The 27,269-nt window shown below is 48.4% G+C and overlaps 1 protein-coding gene across 2 annotated transcripts in view; it reads right to left on the reverse strand.

The window, feature by feature from the left end:
* The window catches only part of SLC25A22 (solute carrier family 25 member 22), an 89,770-nt gene that overhangs the window by 39,230 nt on the left and 23,271 nt on the right, over positions 1-27,269 (reverse strand). For both annotated transcript variants that reach the window (XM_073347154.2, XM_073347155.2), the window contains 3 exons: positions 13,402-13,542; positions 4,325-4,450; positions 2,712-2,767 (listed from right to left, as the gene is read on the reverse strand). In XM_073347154.2, the coding sequence (XP_073203255.1) occupies positions 2,712-2,767; positions 4,325-4,450; positions 13,402-13,421 (202 nt within the window). In that variant the 5' untranslated portion in view covers positions 13,422-13,542. The remainder of the gene's footprint in view (positions 1-2,711; positions 2,768-4,324; positions 4,451-13,401; positions 13,543-27,269) is intronic.

Below are 27,269 nucleotides of genomic sequence, written 5' to 3' on the forward strand. Positions count from 1 at the left end.
TGAGATTTGTCCTGTTGGTAGAGCTGGATTGACGCATTGTTTAAGTCAGCAAAGCCACCTGTCAGAGCTCCTGGTCATCCTGCAGCTCCTGTTTTTTCTACTACATAGGACCCTGCCTCTCAGCCAGGGACTGAGAGGTACCAGCAGTAAACACCATGCTTTTGAGCACAGCTGGATGTGGCAGGCTGGACGATTTAGGGATTGGTAAAGAGAGGACATGGAGCCTTTCGCCCCTAGATCACTGGCTCAGATATAACTCAGATTGGTAGTAACAGAAGTCCAACTACTGTGCTGGCTGCTCCTACACATGCAGGAGGGGGTTAGTAGGGCATTTGGGGTTTGGAACAAGGGACTAGATTGCTCTAAGATGGTGCAGGGGAATGTAAAGCTATTGGACACTCCTTGCCCTCTTTCAGTTGTTTCCACTAAGGTTGAATTCATCCCTTAACAGAGGTAGCAATGAGCTCCCAGCTGCGCTGACCATGCGTCATCCATGGCCACATTGCTCCCATGCAAACCCGAAACAGAGGGGGAAAGCTGCAGCCACTTAGCAACCCCTCTGCCTCCCCACTTCCACCCAGTGAACCCTCTGCCACTGGGGGCCTAGAGCATGGCTATCAGTGGCCAAAACCAGACTAGACTCTAGGGAAAGTTTGGGCCGGTATGTTTCTGCATGGGTTTGATAGGATTACGATGACTTCTGCATGTTTTTACATCTGACAAAAAATACACAATTTTGATAGAGCTGGATCCAGTTAGCTCTGACACCACCCCACTTGCTGCAATGTCTTTATCAAGGATAAAAAGCACCCTAGAAATTCAGCCCTTGAAGATGTGAATGTCATTCGCTTTGGAATATTTCTGTAAGATCAAAGTTGCTAAGGTTCTGTTATGTTAACGGCCTCACTGTCTAGGCACTGCTCCCAAAGCCACCACCGCAATCAGCCAATCCGTAACCAGAATCCACCCTGCCGCCCCCTTTTCCTCCCATTAACAACCTGGGCCAGAGAAGGCTGCTCTCAGCAGCCAATCCACTGTTCCCATTATATCAAACTACAGTATTCCTGTTTCCCTGGTAACCTAACAAAGAACTGGCAAGATACAGCATGCCCGGGGAGCCACAAATCGAAGATCTCTGGAGTCCCACTAAAAAAAGGGAGCGAGGATTCATTTAATCAAGTAATCTGAGAACCTGTTCTTTATCTGTACCAGTGAATAGGTACTATGAGGATTGCAAATATTTCTGAGGTATTTATATAGCACCATATACTTGCAGCTAGATACCACAGTTACAGAGTTTAAGGCCACCAGGTCATCTAGTCCAGTGACTGGTGACCCCTTTCACATAGAAAGCCTCTGAGTGTGACCCCCCCCTTATAAATTAAAAACACTTTATATATTTAACACCATTATAAATGCTGGAGGCAAAGCAGGATTTGGGGTGGAGGCTGACAGCTCGCAACCCCCCATGTAAGAACGTTGTGACCCCCTGAGGGGTCCTGACCTCCAATTTGAGAGCCCCCAATCTGAGCTCCTGCACATCACAGGCCACCAACACCACCCAGGACTTGTACATGAAACCCCACAGCCAGAATTAAAGCGAAGTGTTATCGCGCACAGGAGACTAAGCTATTATGTGCCACAGGCGGAGAACGGAAGGGACCGAGGATCAAAAGAAGAAACGATTGGGATATACTCGCTTCCTTTGTAAAATGCTCTGAGACCTATTGATGGAAAGCATTACAATAGAGCTAGGTATTATTTGTATGGATAATGAGACTAGCCAGGAGTTAGAACAGCAAATATAACAAAACAAAGGCTTAGGAAGGAATATAAACCTGTTTCTGGACACAAACTAACCTCTCAATTTATCGGCGTTAAGAGGAATTTTCCCTCCGGACATATTACCCCATAACTCCCTGCACCTTCCCAGGGCCGTCCTTACCCATACGCAAAGTACACAGCTGCGTAGGGCACCAGGAAATTTGGGGCACCAAATTTGCTGGTGCCCTGCACAGCTGTGTGTTGCTTGAGCCCCTGCTCCAGCTCTTCCCCAGGGCCCGCCCCTGCTCTGCCCCAGCCCTGCCTCTTCCCACCCCAGCCCTGCCCCCACAGCCCCCACTCCACCCCAGCCATGCCCCCACTCCCCTGAGGACTCCAGCAGGGGTTGGGCCTGCACTCACCGGCGGTAAGTGGAGCAACCCGGCCCCAGCCTGCTCCGCTCCACCGGCGGGTGCTGGGGGCGATTCCCCCCTCCCCCCAAGCCTGGGAGCCAGGGGAGCAGAGCAGGCTGGGGCCGGGTCACTCCACTTCCCGCAGGAAGTGGCCAGCCCCCTTCCCCCTGTCGGCCTGGGGCCAGCCCCCAACCCCGCAGAGGCCGGGGGGCTGCGTAGGGCACCAAAATAGCTAGGGACGGCCCTGCACCTTCCTCTGAAGGATCTGGCACTGGCCACAAACACAGACAGGGTACTGGACTGGGTGAAGCATGGGGTCTAGCCAGCCTGGCAATACCTGTGTTTCTGTATATTGAGCCCTCGGTTTTCAGGTGAGATTTTTCAAGGTTTTTCAACCAGTTCAGGACACCCCTAATACCTCACTCCATAAAGAGAGGCAAGTGGCTTTGGTTTTATTTCACCTGCGGTCTCAACAGCCTTTTCAGGCCAGGATGGAGGAGTCAGATGCTGCACTTCTGCCCTGCCTCCAGCCCTTACCTCTGTACATGCCGAAGTAACCTTCCGACCGGATTGTCTTAATAAGGCAGTCAGACCTGCAAACAAGAGACAGAGATAAAACCTCAGGAGTGCAAAGGTGGAGAGGGAAGAATCTAATCAAGCGATTTTCATTTACAGTTTGTCAGCCGAAGTCCAGGAAGAGGTGGAAACAGCGTTAGCCACTGACACCATCGTTGTGAGAGCTCAGGAGTACAGCTGTCCTTGGCACAGAGGGGCTCTGAAATACCGGCTCACCCCATGCACAGAGAACAAACTTGCTTTCCACATTCTCCAAAAGGGAAGAATGTTAATTGGAGGAGCTGCTCGTTAACCAGATGGGAGCCCCAAAACAATAGCACAACATGTTTCAGTGATCAGCCCTGATCAAGGAAGGGAAATAAAGAGCTGGGTTTGAAACTGAAGTTTTGCACAGCCACCCTAACCTGCCTTGTCATTTTAAGGAACTCAGGATGTTGGGGGCTGTTTTAAACTAGTGGAAAATTACTGCATTGGGCCCAATCCAATGCCTAATAAAGTCAATGGAAAGAATCCCATGGTCTACAGTGGACTTTGGATCAGACCCATATGCACTTATTTATACCAGACCCAGGCTTTGTAAGCAAAAACTGCATAACTCGGTCATATCTTGTTTCCCCAATAACACAAGATCCACACACACACTGTGACCTGAACCCAAAAAGCCTCCCGGGCTCCCTGTTAAGAACAATGCAACATCTCCTGCTGCCTCTGAAAATCAATGGCTATTTGGTCACTGACTTCAGCAGGAGCAGAGCCAGACCCCAAACTTCCACTGGGTGGATCTCTGGGATCTGAAAAGGGTCACCTTCTGCGCTCTCTCGAAAGAACTTGGAAAACCATAAACCGACTAACACTCACTATCCCTCTGTGCGACAAGCCAGTATTAACAAGGGACAATACTATCCCATCCACAGCTTCATGACCCCTTCCCAGTAAGTCAGACTGGCAAGGATACCCAAAGCATTAGACAGTGGCAGGTGTAAACGTGGTACTGGTGAGTTTAAATGTCACTCTGTTTATTTCAAGGCTGAACAAATAAGTCACCTGCGTGCGTTCAGAGCCCCACTGTGCTAGGCGCTGCACGCACACACAACAGGCAGCCTCTGTCACAAAGAGCTTGTCATGAGAATAGATGAAGCGAAGGAGATATTGTTATCCTTATTTTACTGCTGGGAAACCGAGGCCGGGAGAGATTAAACGGCAATTTCACAAGGGCAGTCTGTAGGAGAGCAGAGAATTGAACCCAACTCGAGTCACAGGCCAACGTCTTGACCATAACCCCGGCCTCCCTTACAGCCCTGGTGCAAAAGAATGCACTGCTGCTAGGGGTGCAAAAATTAATATAACTCAAGACACACAAATAAAAATGCTCCCAGCAGGGACCTTACCTGTGGGGTTTCAGCCTGGGCTAGTTAATTTTTAATGTTTTATTTATTTATTTATTTTAAATACAGCTTCTTTTGATGGCTGATTTTAGGAGAGTTAAACTCCTAGAAATGCTGATGTCACCATAAATGTGGGGGGGGGGGGCGCAGGGTGAGGGAAAGTTGAGATCCCACCCAGCCAGTACTTACATGCTGGTGTACATCCGCTGGCCATTTTGCTGGTTCTGCAGGCGAGTTTTCGCCAAGTCAATGGGAAATACACAAGTGACTCCAATCAGCCCAGCTATCCCTCCATTGATCAGCTTGGCAGGCAAACTGCAAGGGAAAAAAAAAAACAAAAACACACAGATGCATTGGCAACAAGATATAAAAAGGGAAAGAGGAATAAAGAACCACGACCTTCAACAGGAGTGCTATGAGCTGAAATAAACCAAGCTTCCCACAAGCAAATAATCATAATATATTGCGCTTGGTGCTTTCCACCTAACACACAAAGTGATCTGCTGGGGTATAATTTGTCTCATTTTACAGATGGGGAATCTGAGGCACAGAATCCAAGCTCAAACAGAGAATCAAGAGTGCCCAGGTCCCACGCGCAAGGCACATTGCAATGCTCTAGCCACTAAAAAAGAATGAGGGGGATGGTTTAAGGCATTTTCAGCAGTCTTATTGTGACCACTACCTGCAGTACAGTACTGGGATCCTTCCAACTCCACAGGGGAAGGCTGGCCTTGTGGTTGAGGCCCAGAGTGAGATTCTGAAGAGCTAGATTCAATACTCTGCTCTGCCACAGACTCCTTATAGAACCTTGGGCAAGTCATTTAATCTCTCTGTTCCTCAGTTCCCCATCTGTCAGCTAGGAAGGATGATCATCCCCACTTCCTACTCTTTATCCCTCACTGTCTGTTTAGACTGACTCGCACTCGCCCCACGTGTGTGTATGTGCAGCTCCTAGAACAATGAGGTCCTGATCTCTGCGAAGGCCTCTACATGTTATTGTCATACAAATAATAAACATTGTACACAGCTGCTGTCTGACGCTGCCCCCCTTGTGTGACCTCTTGTCGTAGACTGGGGGAAACCTAGTCATGAAATCTAGAACCCACCAGCAGATGGGAGGAGGTAGGAATAGAATCTGTGCCTTCAAAAAAATCAGTTCTCACCCCCACCCTTTCCTCTTTGCCTTCTCATCACTTCCGTCCTCCAGCCCAGAGCAGAGCTCCCATCCAGGTTTGGTTCTTGTTGCTCCTGACCAGCCAGCAGGTGGCACTGCTGAGCGATATAACACTCCCCACTGAGCTGTGGCTTCAGGTGGTTTGGGATTCATTCAGAAACCCGAAAGGGGCTGAGTGAGGTAAAGCCTTTGCCAGATAAGCAGAAACATGCCCCACTTTTCCAGACAGATGCCACAAAATAAAGCCATGGGCCCAGATTTGGGGAAATCCACCCGCTTTTGGCCCAGGATTCAGTGAAATGTTTGCCCAGGCCCAACAATAGAAACACTGGCAGTGAACGTTACACCAGTTAAGGGTGCAAGGCTTTCTCTAGTCACTCAAGAGCCAATGGCCTGTCAGACCAATGGGGACAGTGTAGACTGACCTTGTTTAAAGGGCCAGATGTCTCACTAACCATCGGGATTAGACATTAATGTTTTACAGCAGCAGAGGAAAGCTGGCGTCAGACACGCACCTAACTAGCGGTTCATGACACGTAGGCCGCTAACTTCATGTGGGGAAGACCAGCGCAGAGGAGCTTCGCTGGCAGGCTGGCCCTACACACTTTCAGAACCAGTAAGACATTTCAGACACGGCTCCTGGACCTGCGGTCAGAGAAGACACTGTGCGTGCACGTGTGTGAGGCATTTGATCCCGGATATATCAGTGGCACAACGGGGAGCGGGACCCCACAGACAGAGGCGAAGCTGAGTGCACATGGATACGGAGGGGTGAGATTACACGTAGCAAAGAAAAACAGAGACAAAAGCAGGCTGTATTGTGCAGGGGGTCTCACAGTTGAGCTTTTTCATCTCTAAGCAGCTCTCCCTGGTACCTACATGCACCTCAGTGTTAAAGCCGATCTACCACCCTGCTTAGCGAGAGTCCAGCACTCTTTCAATTACTTGGACCATAAGACATTTAAAAAGTCGATCAATCACTGGTGTCAGAGACAGGGGATGCCTATTAGATCCTCCAAGTGCATTCCGTCCAGCGAAGGGCAAGATACAGACCCTTGAGCAGAGGATATATCCGCTATTAAACTGATGACTAATAAGCACTCCTCATCACAGCTAAACAGCCCGAGAAACAACTGATCCCATGTGGCTCCCTCAGAGGCCTCTCCATTCTGAAGAATAATGGACACTGTACACAGGATGCCAGCAGGCAGGGCCATCAGTGGTGCACTGCTCTGAACTGAGGAAGTGGCAGAGATAAGTTGCTGGAGTGGAGTGAAGCAAGGGAAGCAGAAAGGCCTATTAACTCCTCAGCTGCTCAGAGGCATTCCCAAGAGCTCAATAATGGATGGCGGCTGCTCGACAGCAGAGACCAGGCTTCAGAAGCTGTCCGGCTACAGATATTCTGGAAGGTCTGCCTCTCTGCTACAGGCCTGATGGAAGCCCTCTGAGATTAAGAAGGCTCAGGGCATGAAAGACAGAGAGAGTATGTGTGTTGGGGGAGCCTCATGGAGCAGAATATAGAAGGAAATAACCTTGGCTTTCTATAGATGCACAGTGACATGACTATAGCTTTTGCAAAGCAAAAATCCCAGGGAGGGATTCCAGGGCTGGAAAGGTGCACACGGCAGGAGAGGTGTTCCAGTAGGAAGAGTCAGACTCCTATATAAAATCCTAAGGCTGTGGTGAGGGGAAAAAATAAGAGTTAGATGCCCTCTAGGGCCTGCCTCCTCTACCTTTCACCCCATAGATCAGACGGGCGAACCCGAGCTATTTCTTGGCACCTTTTGTAAGGGACAACACAGTGCCATTCTGGAAGGGCACTCAATGTCGCCGAGCAGAGCTGCTGTCTTGGGGCCAGATTTTCAGCTGAACCTCAGCCCCCATTATGCGCTTACATGTACTCTCCTGTACATGTACTATAAATCAGAGGTGCAAACAGAAAATCAATAGTTTGGCATTTTAACTCTCCCATTTGCAAGATGTTCAGCTTCCTTTGTGACTCTGCATCTACAATGTCCAACAGGTGCACCAAAAAAAGCATCCGCAAAGCAGAGGCCCCTTTAAAAGCTCTAGTTTCCTGAGGAAGAGACCCTGTTTCCAATAGCTATATTGGCATCTTCTCAACACTAGTTCTCAGGGTCCTCACACAGGACTCTTCCAGTAGGACCCACCCTGAGGGATGAGGCTAGAGAAAAAGATAGTACCTTAGACAGGTCACCATTACAGGGCATAGCATTAGTGAAGAAAGGCCAAGACACCAGCGAAAGGAAAAAGGGGGAACATTTAAAGCCAGGTGAACTGAGCTCAGCTGATGCAAAGGACATTATTGCCTGGATCTGCTGTTCATGCAGCTAATGCAGGATGGGAGCCTGACACCTAGATGCGATTTCAAAGCATCTGCTGGTAAATCACAGTCCCGAGGAGAGTCAGGATTGGGGCTGCCCCAGTTCATCTCTGGAGTAACTCTGGTACTCTGCTGCAATAAGGAGAAATTATCACTAAGAAACCACCAAGTGGGAGTGAGGAACCCAACCCCATAGCTAGCACAGTACAGGGTAGAATATTGGGCACAAGGCATGACAAGTTCATTCATTTCAGTGCGGATCCCAGCACCACCACACAAACATAAAAGAGGACAAACTAGAAGGCCTGGCATGCTGACACACACAGAGAGCGTCAGGCCATGCGCAATTTGCAAGCGACAACTGTGGAAAGCTTCTCCCCACCCCTGTTATTTGAGGGCAGGAAAGCATTGCTCAAGATACCTATTCAGTTATTCTGGTTCCTCCGGAGTCATCACCTAGAAGAGGAGAACATGCACACAGACTCGCATGGTCAAAATAGTTCAAAACAGAACGAGATAAGTTCATGGAGGATAGGTCCATCAATGACTATTAGCCAGGATGAGCTGGGATGGTGTCCCTAGCCTCTGTTTGCCAGACGCTGGGAATGGGCGACAGGGGATGGATCACTTGATGATTACCTACTCTGTGCATTCCCTCGGGGGGCACCTGGCATTGGCCACTGTTGGAAGACAGGATACTGGGCTAGATGGACCTCTGGTCTGACCCAGTGTGGCCGCCCTTATGTTCAATAATAATTCTCTAGCACCTCCCAGATGAGTCCCTCAAAGCACTTTACACGCACAAATGGATCTAGTTTCACAGCACCCATGTGAGGGAAGTAGTATCCTCCAATTTAAAGATGGGGAAACTGAGGCACAGAGAAGCAGGATGACTTGTGGTTAAGGCAGTGGAACTAAGGTGATCTAGGTTCAATTTCAGGCTCCGCCATGGATTTTCCTTTGTGAACTTGAGCAAGTCACTCAAGTCTCTTTGACTTAGTTCCCTGTCTGTAAAATAGCAGTACTACTACTTATTTCCTCCCACCCTTTGTCTGTCCTGTCTACTTAGGCTGTACTCTCTTCTGGGCAGGCACCACATCTTGCCGTGTGTATGCACAGCCCCTACGGCCTTCGGGAACTCTAAGTGCTACTGTAATATACACAGAGATTAAATACTTGCACAAGTTTATACAACAAGTGGATCACAGAGGTGGGAACAGACCCATCACCCCCTACGGATTAAAATACTGGACCGGGATATGGGAGAGCTGGGAGAAGTTCCTCATCGTTCTGTACTCCATGTGCACTGCCAGGGACAGAGCGGTGGGCAAAGAAGGCATGCTGTGGGGGCAGCATGCAGAGGAGTACTCCACTCTGTCCAGCGTCCTGCACAGCCACCTCCAGCCTTTTCAGCTGGAGCCACGGCTGAAGTCTGCAGCTCCTGCCATATGTGATTCACTCCACTGGGGCTATCAGACACGTACAGCCATGTGGCCTAGCAGAGATGAATCTGGGCTTGCAATTCAGACTAAGGAAAGAATACATACAAACACCATAGAGCTCCTGAGATCAGTTAATGGACAAAAGACACTGCTGAGGGATTAAACACACAATGACGTTTTCTTGCTGCTGGCTGCTCTGCCTGGGGCCCTTTTCCATCAGCTGTCTCTGCCTTGCAGAAAAAATAGTCCAATCCCGACAAGTCGCAATAAGGGCAGCCCTTTTCCTCGCCCACCGTCAACACAACCAAGTCAAGAGAACACCATTATCTGACCCAGGTTAGCCTCCCCCTCTCTTCACAGGTGCTCTTGGGAGACAATGCATTGGGGAGGTCAGGTGTTAGTGAAGTTCTGGAGCCAGACAGCAGTCACCTTTCGTCAGGAAAAACTTTGTGAACAGCAAGTGTAAACCCCGCCCACACTAACAGAAAGCTACGCCCACCCTTGGGACCATGCTGGTCCAGCCCTCATGGTTCCTGGAAAGCCAATAGCATGATCCACAACAATCAGAAGCATATTCCAGATTTACTTTCCTAAAGGACACAAATATAGCTCCGGGACAAGCCAGGAGCAAGGTTTGCAAGCTGCCTGCTGTGTCCTCAAATCATCTAGTTGTTTTAAACCTGGTAGCATCAGTGCTTGGATACCAAGGTGCCTACAATTAGATGGACAGACTAGGCTTTAGGAAGAGGGAACTAGGTCGCTGCTGTGTATAGTTCAAAAATAGAAAGTGCCAGATCCTCAGCTGGTGCCCGTCGGCACAGCTCCTTTGACATCAGTGTATTGAAGTCAAAGAATGACCCCGATTTAAACCAGCTGTGGAGCTGGCCTTCGAAAGGAGAGGGGAGGTAAAGAGGAGGAATGAATTGGGGGCTGAGGGGTGGACAGATAAAACAAGAAGTGGGGAGTGTAGGGCAGGATGAAAGGAAAAAAGACAATAGAAGGAGGATACAAGAAAGGAGAAAAGAAGGAGAGAGGGGAGTTGTGACACCAAGCACCCCTGTATTCACACGTTACAAACTGCTGTGATAATCTTCGTACAAAATATGCGTTGTGAGGTATCACTTGAAAACTAACAACTTGCTGACCATATAATATTGAGTGATGTATGTACATGATGTGTATTAAGAGAGTTATGAATATATGCTGCAATAATGACTGACGTGTGTAAACCAGGTATGGCAGAGGGAACAAAGGAATGTGTATTTACCTCAATTGCCACATAAGCAGTAAACAGGACCATCAAGACAGCAGGAGGAGAAGATGGTAGGAAACAGAAGAATTTGCATTTGAGTTAATAAGTGGGGGGAAGAAAGAGCATGGAACTTCCTTTACCACCAGACAGCTTGAATAAACTGTACTTTGGAGAGGTAACCTTCAGAAGAATCCATTCCAAAGGATTACTGGTCTATAAAGACAGGGGGGCTGAACCTCAAGTGATATGCAACTGAATCAACTGATTATACTTTTATACTAGGGTAATATTGTATGCCTTTATATACAGTAATATTGTATGGTCCCAATGTGTCTGTTTATACTAGGGTAATATTGTATGCCTTTATATACAGTAATATTGTATGGTCCCAATGTGTCTGTTCTGATAGTGAATGACAGACACATTGGTGAATAATAGCACTGTGAAAAGTATGTACTACATAGTGTGCTACATCAGGAAACAAGGATACCTAACGAGGAAGTGAGCTGTAGCTCACGAAAGCTTATGCTCTAATAAATTGGTTAGTCTCTAAGGTGCCACAAGTCCTCCTTTTCTTTTTGCGAATACAGACTAACACGGCTGTTACTCTGAAACCTGTTTTAGAGACTGTATCCAAACAAAGGAAGAAGCAGGTTCTCTCCTAGGCAGGAGGGATCACCCCAGCTATTATCTGTCTGCTATGTAAATCAAGCATGGTGGAATCAAAACAATGGAAGCTCTATTTACATAACGGGGGGGGGGGGGGGGAGAAGGCCACAGGAAGGGAAGAACAGCATGAGGTCAGCCTGCCTCTTGAAACAAAGTCACAGAACTCTGGCAGATAGAAGCAGAGAGACGGAAGCCATCTTTGGCTTCCATCACTAGACAGACACAAGGAAGCAGAGCTCCGACACGCTGAGAAAGATGGGTCCTTCAGCCAAGGCCGTGTTCAAGTCTTTGGAAAATGAATGAAGGTAGACACCATCTTGAACAAAGCCTGTATCTTGCTAGATTACGTTTTCGATGTGTTTTCACTTTTATGTGCATGTAACCATTTCTAACTTTATTCCTTTTACTTGGCATCACTTCATCTATGTTTTGTTGTAAATACATTTGTTTTTATTTTTACGATCAACCAGCTCAGTGCTGTGTTTAAAGGGAATGGTGTATTTACCCCAGTTAAACTAATACGCTGTGATGTGCTTGTGTCTTCAGAGGAACAAATGAACCTTATTATTTCTCTGAACGGTCCAGGAGAGGATCGGGCATTACAGAGCACACAGTTTGGGGAAAATCTGGGACTAATGAGGTTGTTGGGGTCACCCGACAAGCAGTAATTTTAGATTGCATTAACAGAGGCATAGTATGCAAGTCAAGGGACGTGATGGTACTTCTCTACTCGGCGCTGGTTAGGCCTCAGCTGGAGTACAGTGTCCAATTTTGGTCACCAATGTATAGAAAGGATGTAGAGCAGAGGTGGGCAAACGACAGCCCACGGCCCCTTCCCCACTGTCCCCCCTCCCCCACAGCCTCAGGGCGCCACGCCGCCGGCGCAATGCTCTGGGCGGCCGGGCAGCTCAGTGGCAGAGCCACGGTCTGATCCGGTGCTCTGGGTGGCGCGGCTGTAATGCCGCCAGCCACCGGTGCGCCAGACAGCATGGTAAGGGGGCAGGGAGGGTTGTATAGAGGGCAGGGGAGTTGGGGGGTGGTGGGAAGTGGGCGGGGTTGTGGATAGGGGTGGTCAGAGGGCGGGGTTGTGGATAGGGGTGGTCAGAGGGCGGGGAACAGGGGGGTTGGATGGGGCATCGGGGGGGCAGTCGGAGGACAGGGAGAAGGGGTGGTTGGATAGGGCAGGGGTTCCAGGGGGCAAGTGAGGAATGAGAGGGAGGTTGGATGGGGTGGCAGGGGGCAGTCAGGGATGAGGGGTCCGGGGTGGTCATGGGACAGGGAGTAGGGGGCAGTGGATGGGGTAGGAGTCCCGGGGGGGGGCGTCAGGGGATGGGGGTTGGATGGGGCAGGAGTCCCACGGGGCGAGAAGCAGCGAGGGACAAGAAGCAGTGGCAGGGTGGGGGTCGGATAGGAGGTGGAGGCCGGGCCATGCCTGGCTGTTGGCGGAGACACAGCCTCCCCTAACCGGCCCTCCATACAATTTTAGAAACCTGATGTGGCCCTCAGGCCAAAAAAGTTTGTCCGCCCCAATGTAGAGAAACTGGAAAAGATCCAGAGGTAAGCGACAAAGATGATCAAAGGGATGGAAGACAAGCTGTATGAGCAAAGGCGGAAGGAACTGAATATGTTTAGTTTGGAAAAAGAAATTGGGAGAGTGGGGGAATATGACAGCAGTCTTCAGATACTTGAAAGGCTGCCACACACACAAAAAAAAAGACGGAGAAAAGTTGTTCTCTCTTGCCGCAGAGGGCAGGACAAGAGGCAGTGGATTCAAACTGCAGCATAGCAGATTTAGATTAAATCTCAGGGAAGACTTCCTACCTGTAAGAACAGTAGGGCAATGGAACAGATGCCGCAGGAGGTTGTGGAAGCCCCTTCACTGGTGGTTTTCAAATGGAGGCTGGAGAGCCATCTGTCTTGGATGGTTTAGACACAACAAATCCTGCAGCTTGGTGGGAGATTACACTAGATGACCCTTGAGGCCCCTTCTAACTCTATGATTCTATGAACCAAGGCTGGTGGAAGCCAGAGTGGGACCATGGAGCTGTAGACAGGCTGCTGGGGTTAGAGCTGCTGAACCAGGGACATCTAGCACACAGTTACTCAGGGCGTGACCTGCATGCCTGTAGGCTTGTTGAGAGCATCCCAGCTTGGGAGCTACAGCAGCAAAGCATTGTAAGGCACCCAGGGTTGCAAGGAAAGTGGTGACACAGCCCCTCACTGGTCTGGATTACACCCTGAACCCCATCATAGAAGTGGGGAAAGAATCACAGATTTTAAAGGCCGTAAGGGATCATCGGATCATCCTGTCTAACCTCTTGTACAGCAGGTGAGATTCTCTGGCCCACAGTTACTCCTAACAAAAGGAACAGCAAAACTTTTTACCTGATCTGTTTATCAGCCATTTAATTCAGACGTGATCCTGTTCAAAATCAATTTGCTCCTCCTGAACGCTCCTCCTGAATGTCGCTTTTCTTTTTTTTCCTCCCCTCAGTCACTGCCTCTCTGTCCTGGCGAGTGGTTCTCCTGAGAAGGGTGAGAAAGAAACACCAAGGAGACAAGATTGAGAACAGGACTTTACATTCTCCACAAAGCCCAAACCTTTGTAGGCAGAGTACACAGGCTCCCTCCCCGACCCCGTTCAGGGACTGCCCAGTCTGTACTTGGAGCATAGCCAATGCCTCACACACAGAGAACGACACGTCTGATGACAGAGACTGAGCGAGTACCTGCATCCATGCCCCTAACCCTGACTCTGGGGAAGTCACTGACCCCGATCCCAGAGACTCCTGTGAACAGTTCCCAGATACGGATTATTCAGAGAGGAAAGAGGGTTAGTCATATTGTCTCACTCTTATTTTTAAAAGAGGCAAATTTTCCAATGACTTTCCCTCTGCCATGCACAGAAGGAACAGTCAAGAAGCTGCAAGGCTGTGAAATCATCACACCCACCCACCACATGGTCTCTAGCTGGCTGCCAAGAGCATCGCGCTTCAGCATATGAGGAAGGATGGCAGCCAGACACTGCAAGCGCCTTGCAGGGCTTAAAGGGACAGCAGCCTGTTTTGAAGCTGTCTGCTCTTGGGAGCAGGTGAAGGGGGCTGAGTGGGGGGGGGATGTCAGACTTCCACACCATCTGGTCTCACAGGGAGGAGCCTGTTCTCTCGATTACGCTGCCCCACAGAGTTACCAGGGAGCTGCTGGAACCCAGCCCATGAAGGAACTCAACCCCAGAAAGGTGGATATTTTGAATATTCAAGAATTAGATTCCTTTAATATTTCTCATTTCTTGCCACCTACTCCTCATCCCTGAAAGCAGCTGGTCCCCAGCTCCCATCTGGTAATGCAGTGCTGGCTCATTGGCAGCTTCCTTTTCAGTTACTTGGGGAGTAGCAACCCATAGGCTGGAAACAAACTCTTTGTCCTCTGTCTTAGCAATGAAATGTGCCACTGGCTTACCCATCAGAGTCCTTTCCACACCCACCCCTTCATAGTCTGTAAGGAGACCTTAAAGCAGTGGTTCTCAGCCAGGGGTACATGTACCCCCAGGGGTATGCAGAGGTCTTCCGGGGGCACATCAACTCATCTAGATATTTGCCTAGTTTTGCAACTGGCTACATAAAAAGCACTACTGAAGTCAATGCAAACTGAAATTTCATTCAAACAATGACTTGTTTATACTGCTCTATATTCTATACACTGAAATGTAAGTACAATATTTATATTCCCATTGATTTATTTTATAATTATGGGGTCAAAATGAGAGAGTCAGCAATTTTTCAGTAATAGAGTGCTGACATGTTTGTATTTGTGTGTCTGATTTTGTAAGCAAGTAGTTTTTAAGTGAGCTGAAATTGGGGGTATGCAAGACAAATCAGACTCCTGTACAGTAGTCTGGAAAGGTTGAGAGCCACTGCTTTAAAGGCTAACACTGCATTTTCATTGCCGGGTACAATTTCATGACTAGTGTTTGCGACAATGAGGAATTCACAGAGCTGCAAGCAGCCAGCAACAGTGCACGCAGGCACTTCATAAGATTACACACACACACACACCCCGCTCTGCTAGCACACTTCAGTCTTGACCTGCAATCCCCACTTTCTTCCCGATAGTTCAGCTGGGGGTCCTTCTCGGGCAGAGACTTCTAACTTCAATGACAGGCATGGTGGTATCTGCACAGCCATCCCCCACGATTAGGCTGAGCCTTCAAATCCATTTGCACTTGAGATCCAGGACTCATCTGAAGCCATCAGAGGCCAGTGCACTAAACCCACTGGGGAATGGAGCTCTTTCTAATGTACTCAGCTCTGACTTCATTCACCTGCATGTCTTCTGGGGTTTCTTTTCAGGCAGCCAGTCTCTTCTTCAAAATTAGTGAATGACAAGTGAGAATATACTAAAATCCCTATAAACTAAGGCCTTGACTACACACAAAACATGTAGCATTTAATTAAAATGGTTGCAATCTCCTTTGGAGACTCATTTTCATTTAGCTTAAACCACTTCTCAGACACTTTAAGCTAAACAGACGCAAATCACTCAAACTAAATAAAGTAAGAGTGTATACACACAAAGGGGTTTGCACCAGATTAGCTTCATACCTTTTGTTAAACTGATACACCTCCATGTAAGCAAACCCTAAACCATGAAAACTCATCGGTAGCAACTACAATAAATAGGGTGTTCCCTTTTATGGATAGAAGAGGTCTGGCCAATTCCACACACAGTCCTCATGCAGCTCTGGTGCCATTACAGCGGCATTAGGTTCACAAGATGCTTTTCAAAATAGGGCTTTTGCGCATAATACATGGTCCCACCTCTGCTGCGTACTAGTCAGCTGCTGCCCTCCACCCCAGAGGCAGCTGCATTTCAGATATGTGACACAATATGTACAATAGTTCAACACACAAAACACTGTAATGTTAAATATTTACATTTTAATCGGTCAAGAGGAAAAATGGATGCTCAGGAGACAGCTGACCATGTAACTTCTTGATCTCCCACAACAGTGGGGATGGTACAAGAGCAAAGATGGTTTTATAGCTAAGGCACTAGACTAGGAATCAGAAAACCTGGGTTCAGGGGGGTGTGGGTGTGGCCAACCTGCAAAGCAGCCACAATTGCAAATTTAAACTCCACCAGTGCACTTTGCTATATTCCCCAGAATCCCATCATTCATTTTAAAGTATGAAACAGTTCTATGCCCCTTGGTTGGGAAGATCCGAGCGCTACGCCAGATTCCAGTTCCTCTATCAGCAGGAATGCTAACTAGCTCATCCAGGCTGGGAAAAAGAGCCACAGGGAGAGGACACCATCCCTGGAAAATTCCACAGGAGGTTAAAACACTCAAAAGGGAAACAGAGGAATAAAACTGAGAACTATGAAAAATCTGTGTAAAGCACAGGACTCTTCATAACCAACAATGCAAAACAATCAAGTGAAGCTTCTGAAGCAGAGCAAGTGCCCAGACAGACTCCTGGGGCATATTTCAGGGATCCAGGCTCCTGGATTCAGTCTCACCTTCACAGTCAGGACTCATCTACACTTGGAACACTACAGTGCCACCGTAGTGTTTCAGTGTAGACACTACTGACACGGACGGGAGGGCTTCTTCCATCGGTGAAGGTAATCCATCTCCCCGAGAGGCGGGAGCTAGTCAACAGAAGAATGTCGATGGATGCTGCCTAGCACTGTCTACACAGGGACTTACGTCAGCTTAACTACGTTGCTCAGGGGTATGGATTTTTCATGCACCTGAGCGATGTTGCTTGGTCAAGATAACTTTCTGGTATAGACCAGCCCCAAATCCCTGCCCTGCAGCTGGATTGTGTCAAGGAAAGATGGTGCCAAGGAAAGTTTCCCTGAAAACCACCACATGGCCACTCCAAAATGCTACGGGCCAGCCATGTGAGTCACACCACTGCTGAGACCACTTTCCTGCAGCCCAGGTAACAAAGGGGTTCTGCAAAGAACTGGATGTAAGCAGGGATAGGAAACTGGAAAATCCAAGAACTCCCTACCTGTAACACCAGAGAAAGAGTGAGGGAGATCATCTCTCTTGCCCCTAAAATGGGAGAGAGGAGTGTACCATTCAGCAAGCAGAGGTGTTTTCTATGGGGTCCTTCCTTTAAGCAGGACTAGCCAATGAGCCCTAAAAAGCGGCAATTCCTAAACCTTACAAGCCTTGCCTTATTAGGTAGGAAGAACTGCAGAGGGGATGAATTATGGGGTATTAATTTTCACCTAGTGTGTTGTTAATGCAGCCAGGAATGGATTAATGCTCCATTATTCATGCACCAGGATCTCCCTTTTATGTTTATTAACATGATCAAGCAGATTAGTCTTAGCACGACACGCACATCCTTCATTGTTTGAGGAAGCTCTAGCCGGACAATCCTAAGGAAGGGCAGTACATTAATGGCACACTCATTAAGGGCACATATGCTGCATTACAGCCAATGCTACAGATTATAGACAATCACTCTGTTTCATCTGCCTATTTATAAATACCTGTACATGGTTAACATGATAATCCACATAAACTGGGCCCAGTACTAGTCTACAATCTTTTCCAAACCAGAACCATCTCAGGACGGCAGCCCCATCTCACCAGACCCCCTTTCGAGCCAGCCAGCCCCATTTAGCAATCTGGGAAGGGCAAGTCTTCATGATAACCCACGTTCAGGTGCTAGGACATGGGTATACACTTCTGGAGTGCTAGGGTCCCTAGTGAATGCTTCTGCAGCTCATTCCGTTCCCACAACTTCCCAACAGCCCTGAGCCACCCTGGTTCGTTAACCACTGGTGTAGCTACATCAGGGCAAACTCCCAGCATATACCTGGTTTATACAGTGCATTGGTGTAAATCATGCCTACATCAGGGATTTGCCCCGGTGTGAAGCTGCACCTTAGGCTGAAGTCCTAGCATAGCCTAGGGTCACATTCCAAAGATCAAACTGTCCCTTCCCCCATCTTCTCTCTCTCTCTCTCTCTCTCTCACACACACACGTTCTGCAGTCATTCCCACCAATTCCAGTCATACCTGCGAGGGATCACAACTGTCCAGTGCACTGTCCTCCTTCCCTCCCAAGGAAGCACCCCATTGCTTAATGCCAAGAACAGAACTCTGACCCAAGGTACGGAGATCCCCAGCATCCTGTGATGGTTGCGTTGGATCGGATCACCGCTCTGCATTACAGCTACAAACGGCTCCCTTTGCATTGCTTAGCGAGAGAGGGAGTTACACACCAAACCAGACTCCGACCTCCCTCTGCTGTCCACACCTCAAACCCCATTCAGGGGACCTCTCTAGCAAGTCTGTACCTCACCTTTAACCTACCTTTCCAACCCCTAGCTCCCCAAAACAGCCCCACAGAGATGGAACCACCACACCTGGCTACATCAGGTAGCATCACAACACAAACCTAGTCAGTTTCAAATGCCACCGTGGCCTTCCATGCAGTCTGCCAGGAGACAATATTCACAGAAGATAAGTTAATAATTCCTCTCACACAATCTCTCTGCCACCACATGCACTGATCTCTGATGTCCTGTCCACAACCGAGTTCCCCTTGCATCAAAATTTACCCTTTCAAGTCGGCAAGCAGTCTTCTTCAGGGACTGCCACCTTAGTACTTCTGATCCCTTTGGTGCAAGCGTATCCCTGTGCACCTGGCTAGTTATTAACCTTGTTTCCCTTCACCTTATCACAAGAAGGAAAGTGCTTTATCACTGAACCACAGTCCACTCTGTGTGTACGCATGTGCGTGTGCGCAAATGCTCTTTGTTCAAACAGACCACTGTGTGGAGAGAGGCAAGGGGGAGGAACAGGCATGGGGGAGTTTGCTGGGACCCTCCGGTACTTCCAATGACCTTAGTAGGTGATCAGAGACACTTGAGGCTTGTGTAGCGCATGTCCCATTCAAAGCAAACCATAGCCGGCTGATTCTCACCACAGCCCTCCAGAGACAGGTTAATAAGTAGTTGTCGTCCCCATGGGTGAAGTGAAGTGGCAGGGCTTGAGTGGCACACACAAGGCAGCAGAGGAAGTGTCAGCATGGAGTTAGCACTCACGAGTTCCTAACCCTCAGTCCCATGTTCCTGCCATCAGGCCACGCCCCTCTACTCCATCTAGAACACTAACCAGGCCTGGATTTAGGTGACACACAACTATATCAACTTTAGAGCTGGGGGCTCCCAAACCTGTTACAGTCAGAGAGAGGGAAGTGCTTCAGTTGCAAACTTTCAGGTCTCCTTCGGACCCATCTGCTCACTTCCCTCCAGGGTCGGTAGATTTGCCAAGTTTGGCAACCCCCTTTCGAAGCATAGGGCCCAGATCAGCTGATCTGCCTGAACCTGCCAGCGCTGCTGAAGTGACAGTGCGTTAATGTCCAGGTGTACTGTGGAGAGCCCCAGAACCCTGATGGGTCACCACTTGGCATCATCTGACACACCTTTATGCTGTGAGGATGACAGTCATTCTCTGAATGACCTGGGTGAGATGCCTATTTGGTGTTGCAGAATAGATCAGCAAAACCTGCACTGGTCACCAAGGTCTCTTCTGCAGAGCCTGCACCTGGCCCCCCCCAAACATGCGACTAACCCACAGGCCAGTTTTTAAACCAAGGAAGCTCTCCTGCACACCCGTTCCCAGCTCAAGAGGATTCCAACCAGAGCCCAATCTTCAGAAACTCTCCCACCAACATAGTATTGTTCACACTGGTCCTTAAATCAGCATAAGTTATGTAGCACGAGGAGGGGGGCTAATTCACACCCATGGGTGACATAACTTATGTTGACTTAAGCTGTAGGGTAACCATAGCCACACGCTTTGTCTGCACTACCAAGATTTGTCACCAAAAACTGCTTTTTTGTGACAAAACAATGAGAGCATACACAGTGCAAGGCAACGTCAATTTTGTCAGGAAAAATGCCTGGTTTCGGCGACAAAAACGTTCCACCCCAGGAGAGGCTTTTTTCTTTTCCCCTCCCTTTGTCGACAAAGAGCCAGTGTAGACGCTGCTGTTTGTTTTGTCAACAGAACCAGCTTCTGCCAGTATCCCACAATGCCTGCCCTGATCGCTCTGCTCAGTGTTTTGATCTCTGCTGCCTAGCAGGCACACGCCCCTCCCCTTTCAAAGCTGCGGGAAGTATCTGACAGCTGAGGGTACTGCTCCGGTTTGGGGAGCAAAGAGCTTTGAGCAGGGGGTTGGACTAGATGACCTCCTGAGGTCCCTTCCAACCCTGATATTCTATGATTATTCTATGATTGGAATGCTCCTGTTCTGCCCTGCACTAGGAACACAGAGATAGGCAGATTGCTGTCATGGGGGGTGGGGGGGGCAGGGGGGGGGAAGACTGCTGTGCAGCTTTGACATTCCTCAGCACCGAGAGCTCATGGAGCTACCCAAGATACGCCGCAATCAGCTCGGCCTTCCCACAACATACCCACAGTGCATTGCTCACGCAGTCAATGATGGTGCCCACAATGTGGACGTGATCGGTCGACAGAGGGAGCAAGCGTGAACACCCTTTGGCGATTTTTGTTTTGTCAACTTTTGGGTGTCGACATAAGTTTTGCTGACAAAACTTGGTAGCATAGACAAAGCCTTAGCCTTTGGGCCACTTGAGTGGAGATGGTCAATCTTGTTGCTTTATTTGAAAATGTTTTGTGATGTGGAAAGACTGGGACTAGGGGGAGACCAGACTCATTTTCCCTGGCTACTCAAGACAAGTTTTCCAGCTAGTTCTTGGGAGGGGATTAGCCCACTGAGCACACTCAGCTGGTGTGTCTCTTTGATCGGCAATGACACCTGTTAATTGGTACAGTACAATCGGACACTAACCTGAATGTCAGGTGGAAAGGGCTAGCAATCAGATAGCTGAACCAATCCAAACCAGGTCTGGATCACTGGAATTGTAGCTTATGAACAGAGACAAACCCACCTCCCAAGAAGGAGAGGACAATACCGAGACGCAACGTTCAGACTCAGAGAGTGACTGTGGGGACGAGGAGATGGAAACTGGCACAGGAACAGTCAGGGAGCATAGGGATCGGCCACGAGATGGGAAGATTTTACACACAACAGCACTGTGGCCTGGGCCTGCAGGATGCAATGGCTCATGAGAAGCGAGGTGCACAGCTTTGGGGATTCTTGCTTTGCTGATGCTTCTGCTATGGTTAAAGAGAGGCCTTCAGTCTCCAGGACTACTGGGCCAGCACCTCTAATTAGCACTACATTAGATCAGACACACCCACTTTCCCACACACCCTTTTCACACCATTTATCCAAGCAATGATGTCCTCCAGGGTACTGGGTTAATCTACACAATTCCTGGGGGCTGGAGGCATTTGACCCTCCACTTGATGCCTCTCAATCCATCCTAAACCTGCAGTAAGGGATGTGGTTATGGTATCCTATTACACTGTATCCATCTGTGTATTTCAAAGTGAAGTCCTTTCCAATAATGCCGAGCCGCAGACACCCTGCCAAGCTTCACTAAATAGTAAGGCGACCACACAGTTGCTGCGATGACATTTTGGGAATGTAAATGAACTGAAAACGTTTCCAGAGAGAAGCTTTCTATCCTCTCACTGTATAATAGACCACTGGTGCTGAGAAATCTCTCCTGGGGGCTCCTGGTGAATCAGGCACTGCTCTCTCGTGATACTTTAAAAAGAAAAAAGGAAATGACCTCATCTGTATTTCCCTCCTGAGTGCCATCTGCCTTTCAGACTGTAGGCTCTGTGCAGCAGAGAATGTCTGAGTCGCACACAGCGCTGGGCACCTCATGGGGCTTAGATAATAAAATACCGATGCCCCCTGAACCGCTTGATGGCATTGTCCCCTTGCATTACAGAGTCGCACCTCTCCACAGCACAAACACCAAATGCTGCATTTACAAAAAATACTTTTGGGGTTGCAGATGTGAACTCATCACACGTCATCAGAAGCACAAAGGTTATGGGCGGGACATCTCTGTACAGACTTTGTCTTTAAGGAGTAGAAAGCAGGGAATGAATCTCTCTCTCTCTCCTCCTCCCCCCCCCCCCCCCACCCTCCCTTGCTCTGAGGCAGTTACAGACCAAAGTCCCTGAAGGTAGCAGGGAGGGGGAAGGTGTCAGGCAAAGCAGCTTTCTGATTGGCTGCTGGGCAAGAGGGGGCAGCGGAGCCACTGGAAGGCCTCTGCCCACCGGAGCTGCTGCTTAAGCAGCAACCCACAGCAGGCTCCCTACCACTCCTACCACATCCTGCCCACAGGCCAGGCCTGCAGCATCTGGGTAGCTCAGCTCTCTCCCTCATCTCCTTTACAAGGCTTTTCTCCTCCCTGTTTTTCAAATGGGTGATCCCCTTAGGCTGTCCAACAGGGGAGGGCTGCCCTTCAGTCCCAAGCCAGAAATGTCGGGGCAGATTTGCTGTCAAAATTCTAGATTGGAGACTTGCAAAACAGCAAGTCACAGTTTGCCCAGATCTCCTGCCGCCACCTCCCTTAAACAGACTTGTTATCTCAGGGTCCCTAAACCTGTTCCAGGCAATGTTACAACCAAAAAGTCCCAGGGGACCCACCCTTCCCATCTGGCCATAAAGAAGAAGAAGGAAAAAAAAAGTGTGGTCTTGTCCTCCCAGGGGTGGGAGAGAGGGTCACAACCCCCCCGGGCTGAGAACCTGCATGTTCTAAAGGCATTCAGTTCTGCAGACTCAACACAGTTCGTGCTTCACGGACATGCCAAGATGTCTGAGCACGTAAAACCAGTGGCTGGAGCACATGACTGGCAACTGGAATGGCTGAAGTGTAATCCCAGCTCTGCCACAGACTCACTGTGACATCTGGGCAAGTCCCTTCACCTCCCTGCCCCAGATTTTAAAGATGGAGTTGTGATTTGCTGAGCACCCCCAAAAGAGCAGGCCCCCTTTAAGGCATCTCAAGTTGGGCCTTAAATTGAGGCACCCCAAAAATTACTAGTCATTTTTGAAAATCCTGGTCTCTGTGCCTCTGTTTCCCCATCTGTAAAATGGGAATAAGGCAGCTTTCCTCATAGGGGTGCTGAGAGGCTTAATATATGCTCTTATAATGCACTGAGACCCCCGGAATGAAATGTGGTAGGCAGATAATGAAGACAGAATCATTTCTCCTGTGAGTGACACTCAACTGGTTAATAAACTGATGATTTCACCTACCAGGTCCTTTACCCTGCCCAGAACCTGTGAGAGAGAAAGGGTCATGATAGTGCCCAGTGTCAGCAATGTGATACATGTGACCATGGGGTTACAGAGCCAGTAGGACATCTCACGTGTGTCTCTTCTTGCAAAATCCTCAGTCACGTTGTGATGCAAGGTCAGAGCTGTAACATCATCAGAAGCTGAAGCACCACATTTGTTTTAAAACAACATTAAAGCAAGTAGGAACAGTAAGGAAAGTCCTCTGGATTGCAAAATCTAATACATATTACTTTTCCATTTCTTTGCAACCATGGTGATTTTAAAAATATACATATATTTAATTCACTATCATTGCCAAGAGATGAAGTTTGTTAAAAAGGTAGCCAAAAAGTTTATATAGGTCCTACATTATTTTGTGCCTGATGATCCAGCAGAGGGAGCAGAAGTTAAACTAACCAACCCCATTCCCAGTGTCGTCCCAGTATGTGAGCCAGGAGCTAAATAAAAGAAAACCATTGTGGCTTGAGATTTACGAGAAGCTTGGACGGAAAGGGGACTGGTGAATAGAGAAACTGAAGTTTGCTAAATGGAAAACAAAGCTGGTAAGAAAAGGCATTTCTTTTTCAATATTCTGAGAAGGTCTGACAGGCCATGGAGAGTAAAACCCAAAATGAACAGACACAGACACACCAACTGACTGGGGCCCTTTTACTAGCTACTTTAGGAAGGGTTTGGCATAGATGTAGAATGAGAAGCTTAGACCATTTATTCAGATTCTTGTGGGTCACAAAAGATAGGCAAGGGGCTACTGGCAGGGGTATACGAAAAGCCGGGGAATGAGAGCCAGAAAAAATGTCCTGAGTGCTTTAATACAATCAAGATATAAAAGTCATTAAAAACCCAAGAAGCCTGGTATAAAGAGAGGGTCTCCCTCCAGCTCATTACTTACAGTAGGAACATGCTGAAGCGAGCCCTGCCACCCAGCTGAGATCTCCAGGAGTCAAAGGCCCCATTCATTCCCCATGAGTGACAAAATAAGGATCCTGGCTCAGAGCCGGATGCTGTACTCCAAAAACAGGGCTTCAAAGGCCCCGTCAAGAAGACTAAACTTCACTTCTGGCAGGCATCCCTGCATTATCTCATCAGGAACAGTGCCCAATGCCCTCAGAAGGGCTTCTCAGGGCCAAGTGCTCTCCAGTAAGCTTCCATAGAGAGGCACCAGCCTTTCACCTCTGTAGTCTTGGGTTTAACTACAAATGGTCATGAGCGTCAGACCCCATCTTAGGCCCTACTGGCACACAACTGGCAGCCTTGACTCAGGAGAGTATTAAGGTTAGACTAGCAGTGTGTGCTATTGGTCAGGGTTGGGGTGCATTGGTGGAGGGGAGCAGGCTGGGAGTGCTTTAGATCAGGGTTGGGGTGCTTTGGCAGAGTTGGTGGAGGGGCCCAGGGCAGAGGATTGTGCAGGTCAGGGTTGAGGGGCATAAGCAGAACTGGGATAGCTAGGAGCACTGCAGAGAGAGTTGTACAAAGGAAGCTCACACACTGGCCATCGGCCAAAGCCAGGCCATCTCACAAGCACGAACATTTGCCCACAATGATGTCTGGTATAAGGTTTCTTTTTAAAACTATTTTCCTTCTTTTAAAAAAAAAAAAAGAAATCTTTTGACCCTTACGTTATCCCATTTGGCAGATGCTGAACAACAGCACCAAATGCCAGACACAGTCTCTGCTACCGCTACAAATATTCAGGGCTACAAATCAGGCAGCAAGAGCTCGGACACGCAGCTACTGCTGCAGCACTGCACCAAAAGAAAGGAACGAGGGATCGATACTTTCTGTTAACCTCACCCACATCTCTGCCACCCATCTTTCCCTGCCCTGCCCCAAACCTGGTATTTTCCCTCCACCCCCACAAGCAGATATTCTCCAATAGGGTCAACACCATAGGCAATGCCATCTCTCACTCACCACACCACCCAATGAGATTTCCACTGCAGTGGAAGAGGACAATGTTCCCCTGTGTGACCCAACTGAACACACTTCTACTTCCCTTTGGGGGCAAAAGGGGTGGGTCTCCATTTTTTCTGCCCCACCCCACCTTGTACTACTAAATGCTGGTGAGCCAACTCCTCCACTAAATTGCCCATCCTCTTGGCTACTTTGACAACTCAGGCCTGGTCTACGCTAAAAAGTTGGGTCGATCCAGCTCCATCGCTCAGGGGTGTGGAAAATCCACATTCCTGAGCAACGTAGTTAAGCCAGCCTGGATCCTGGTGTAGACAGTGGTAGGTCAAGGGAAGAACCTCTCAGAGAGGTGGGTTTGCTACCGGGATGGAAGAACCCCTTTCGTCGCTGTGGTAAGCGTTTACACTACAGCAGCACAGCTGTAGTGCGGCAGCTGGAACTTTTCTAGTGTAGATATAGCCTTACTGTGGGCCCAATAAGGCCATGATCTCATGTAAATAGAGATAGAAGGAGACATTAGATCTAGTGCTAGTCCATTCCCCTGCCAGCACAAGATTCAACTCTTTATTTCAAAGTTTTTATAAGCAAACACTCTCTCTCTATTTTTATCCCCTATGGTCTGTGTTCTGCAGGAGGACTAAATGATCAGGTTGGTTCCTTCTGGCTTTAAAGTCTATTAACATATATTGAAGGTGATATCGGAAATATCTTGAGAATTAGTTATTCAGCAAATTCCCACTAAAGCTTCTTTCATCTCTTGCACATATTGGTATTTCACCAACATCATGAGCTCTGTGTTTTTCTCTCTCTCCCCCACACACACCCACCCACACTCACTTCAAAACTTGATGACCCTGAGTCACCACCTAGATATCTGGCAGGAACAATTGGTGTGCACTGCTGCCAAGGAGTAAAGAGGATATTGTTATTAGGTAATAGGATCCGCTTAACCTGACTACTAAGACACACAAATTCTTGTGTGCTTTACTGACCTAAGAATTATTATGAATTATATTCAAACAATTCCAGTGTGCCCTAGGGAAAAGGGCAGCACAAACCCAGTTGTGAGTGGTATCGAGGAACAGCACAAGAGGAAAACAATATTGTCTAGACTAGGATTTAAAGGTCTGATATTAGATCAAGTTACTTAGTGCACTCTAGTTAACACTTTCCAAAACTCTAGACAAGACAAAGCAATTATATATTAACAGCACCTGCTAAACTGGTTGAGTTAACTTGGTAACTCTTACATCTTTTAATCCTAGTCTAGACAATGCCTATATGAACTAGCGCTGTTTAAGTAAAGCCTAGGGGCACCCTATCCCTGAAATCCCACCCTGGATGTCTACCCCAGAGCTATCTGAAAGGCAATGGGACTTGTGCTCCTAAATAATTTGGACACTTTTGAAAATCCCATCCCAGGGGGGAGAAGCAGTAGCTTAGATGCATTTTTTTCTTTTTTTAATCACCACCACCACCAATTTGGGAGCCGGTCCTAATCTTCAATCAGCGTAACAGAGTGTGTGGATGTTCAGAATTATGCTAATTGCTTGCACTTCTCTAATGTGCTCCAATGAGAGAGCTCAAAGCAGTTTATCATCTACTTTAGGGTTTTATACTGCTGCAATATCGACGCACTGGCCATATATAATCAATAGCAACAGCCGAGTCCCTTGTGCACTGAATGGGGACTCTGGCTCTTCTCCCTTTTTGGCATAAAAAACTCTGCATGGGGTACAGGGTTTTTTTTGGGGGGTGAGGGGCGGGGGGATCATTTCATTGGCAGCTTACGGATAGAAGGGAGTCAAAACAGTTTCAAATCACTAATAAATTAATCCAGATACTCTTCCCTCAACTCCCCCGCCACGGCACACACAGACTCAATGTTTCATGTGCGCTCAAGTCCGAGAAGTGCCACAGACGCATCAACTTTCACCTTCAAACTGCATAAAGGAGAGGGGAAGGGAAGCACCGAGAGGCCTGCCAATGTTATCAGATGGGGAAGGGAGAGGGATCTAGGGGGCATTGGGAGACATACAGCAATGGTGACTGCATGAGGAGAGAATTTAAAAGAGCACCCATTGGACATCATCACCATAACAAGCTGCATTACTGCTTCCGGTG

Source organism: Lepidochelys kempii, chromosome 6, assembly GCF_965140285.1.
Source record: "Lepidochelys kempii isolate rLepKem1 chromosome 6, rLepKem1.hap1, whole genome shotgun sequence".
Taxonomy (NCBI): domain Eukaryota; kingdom Metazoa; phylum Chordata; order Testudines; family Cheloniidae; genus Lepidochelys; species Lepidochelys kempii.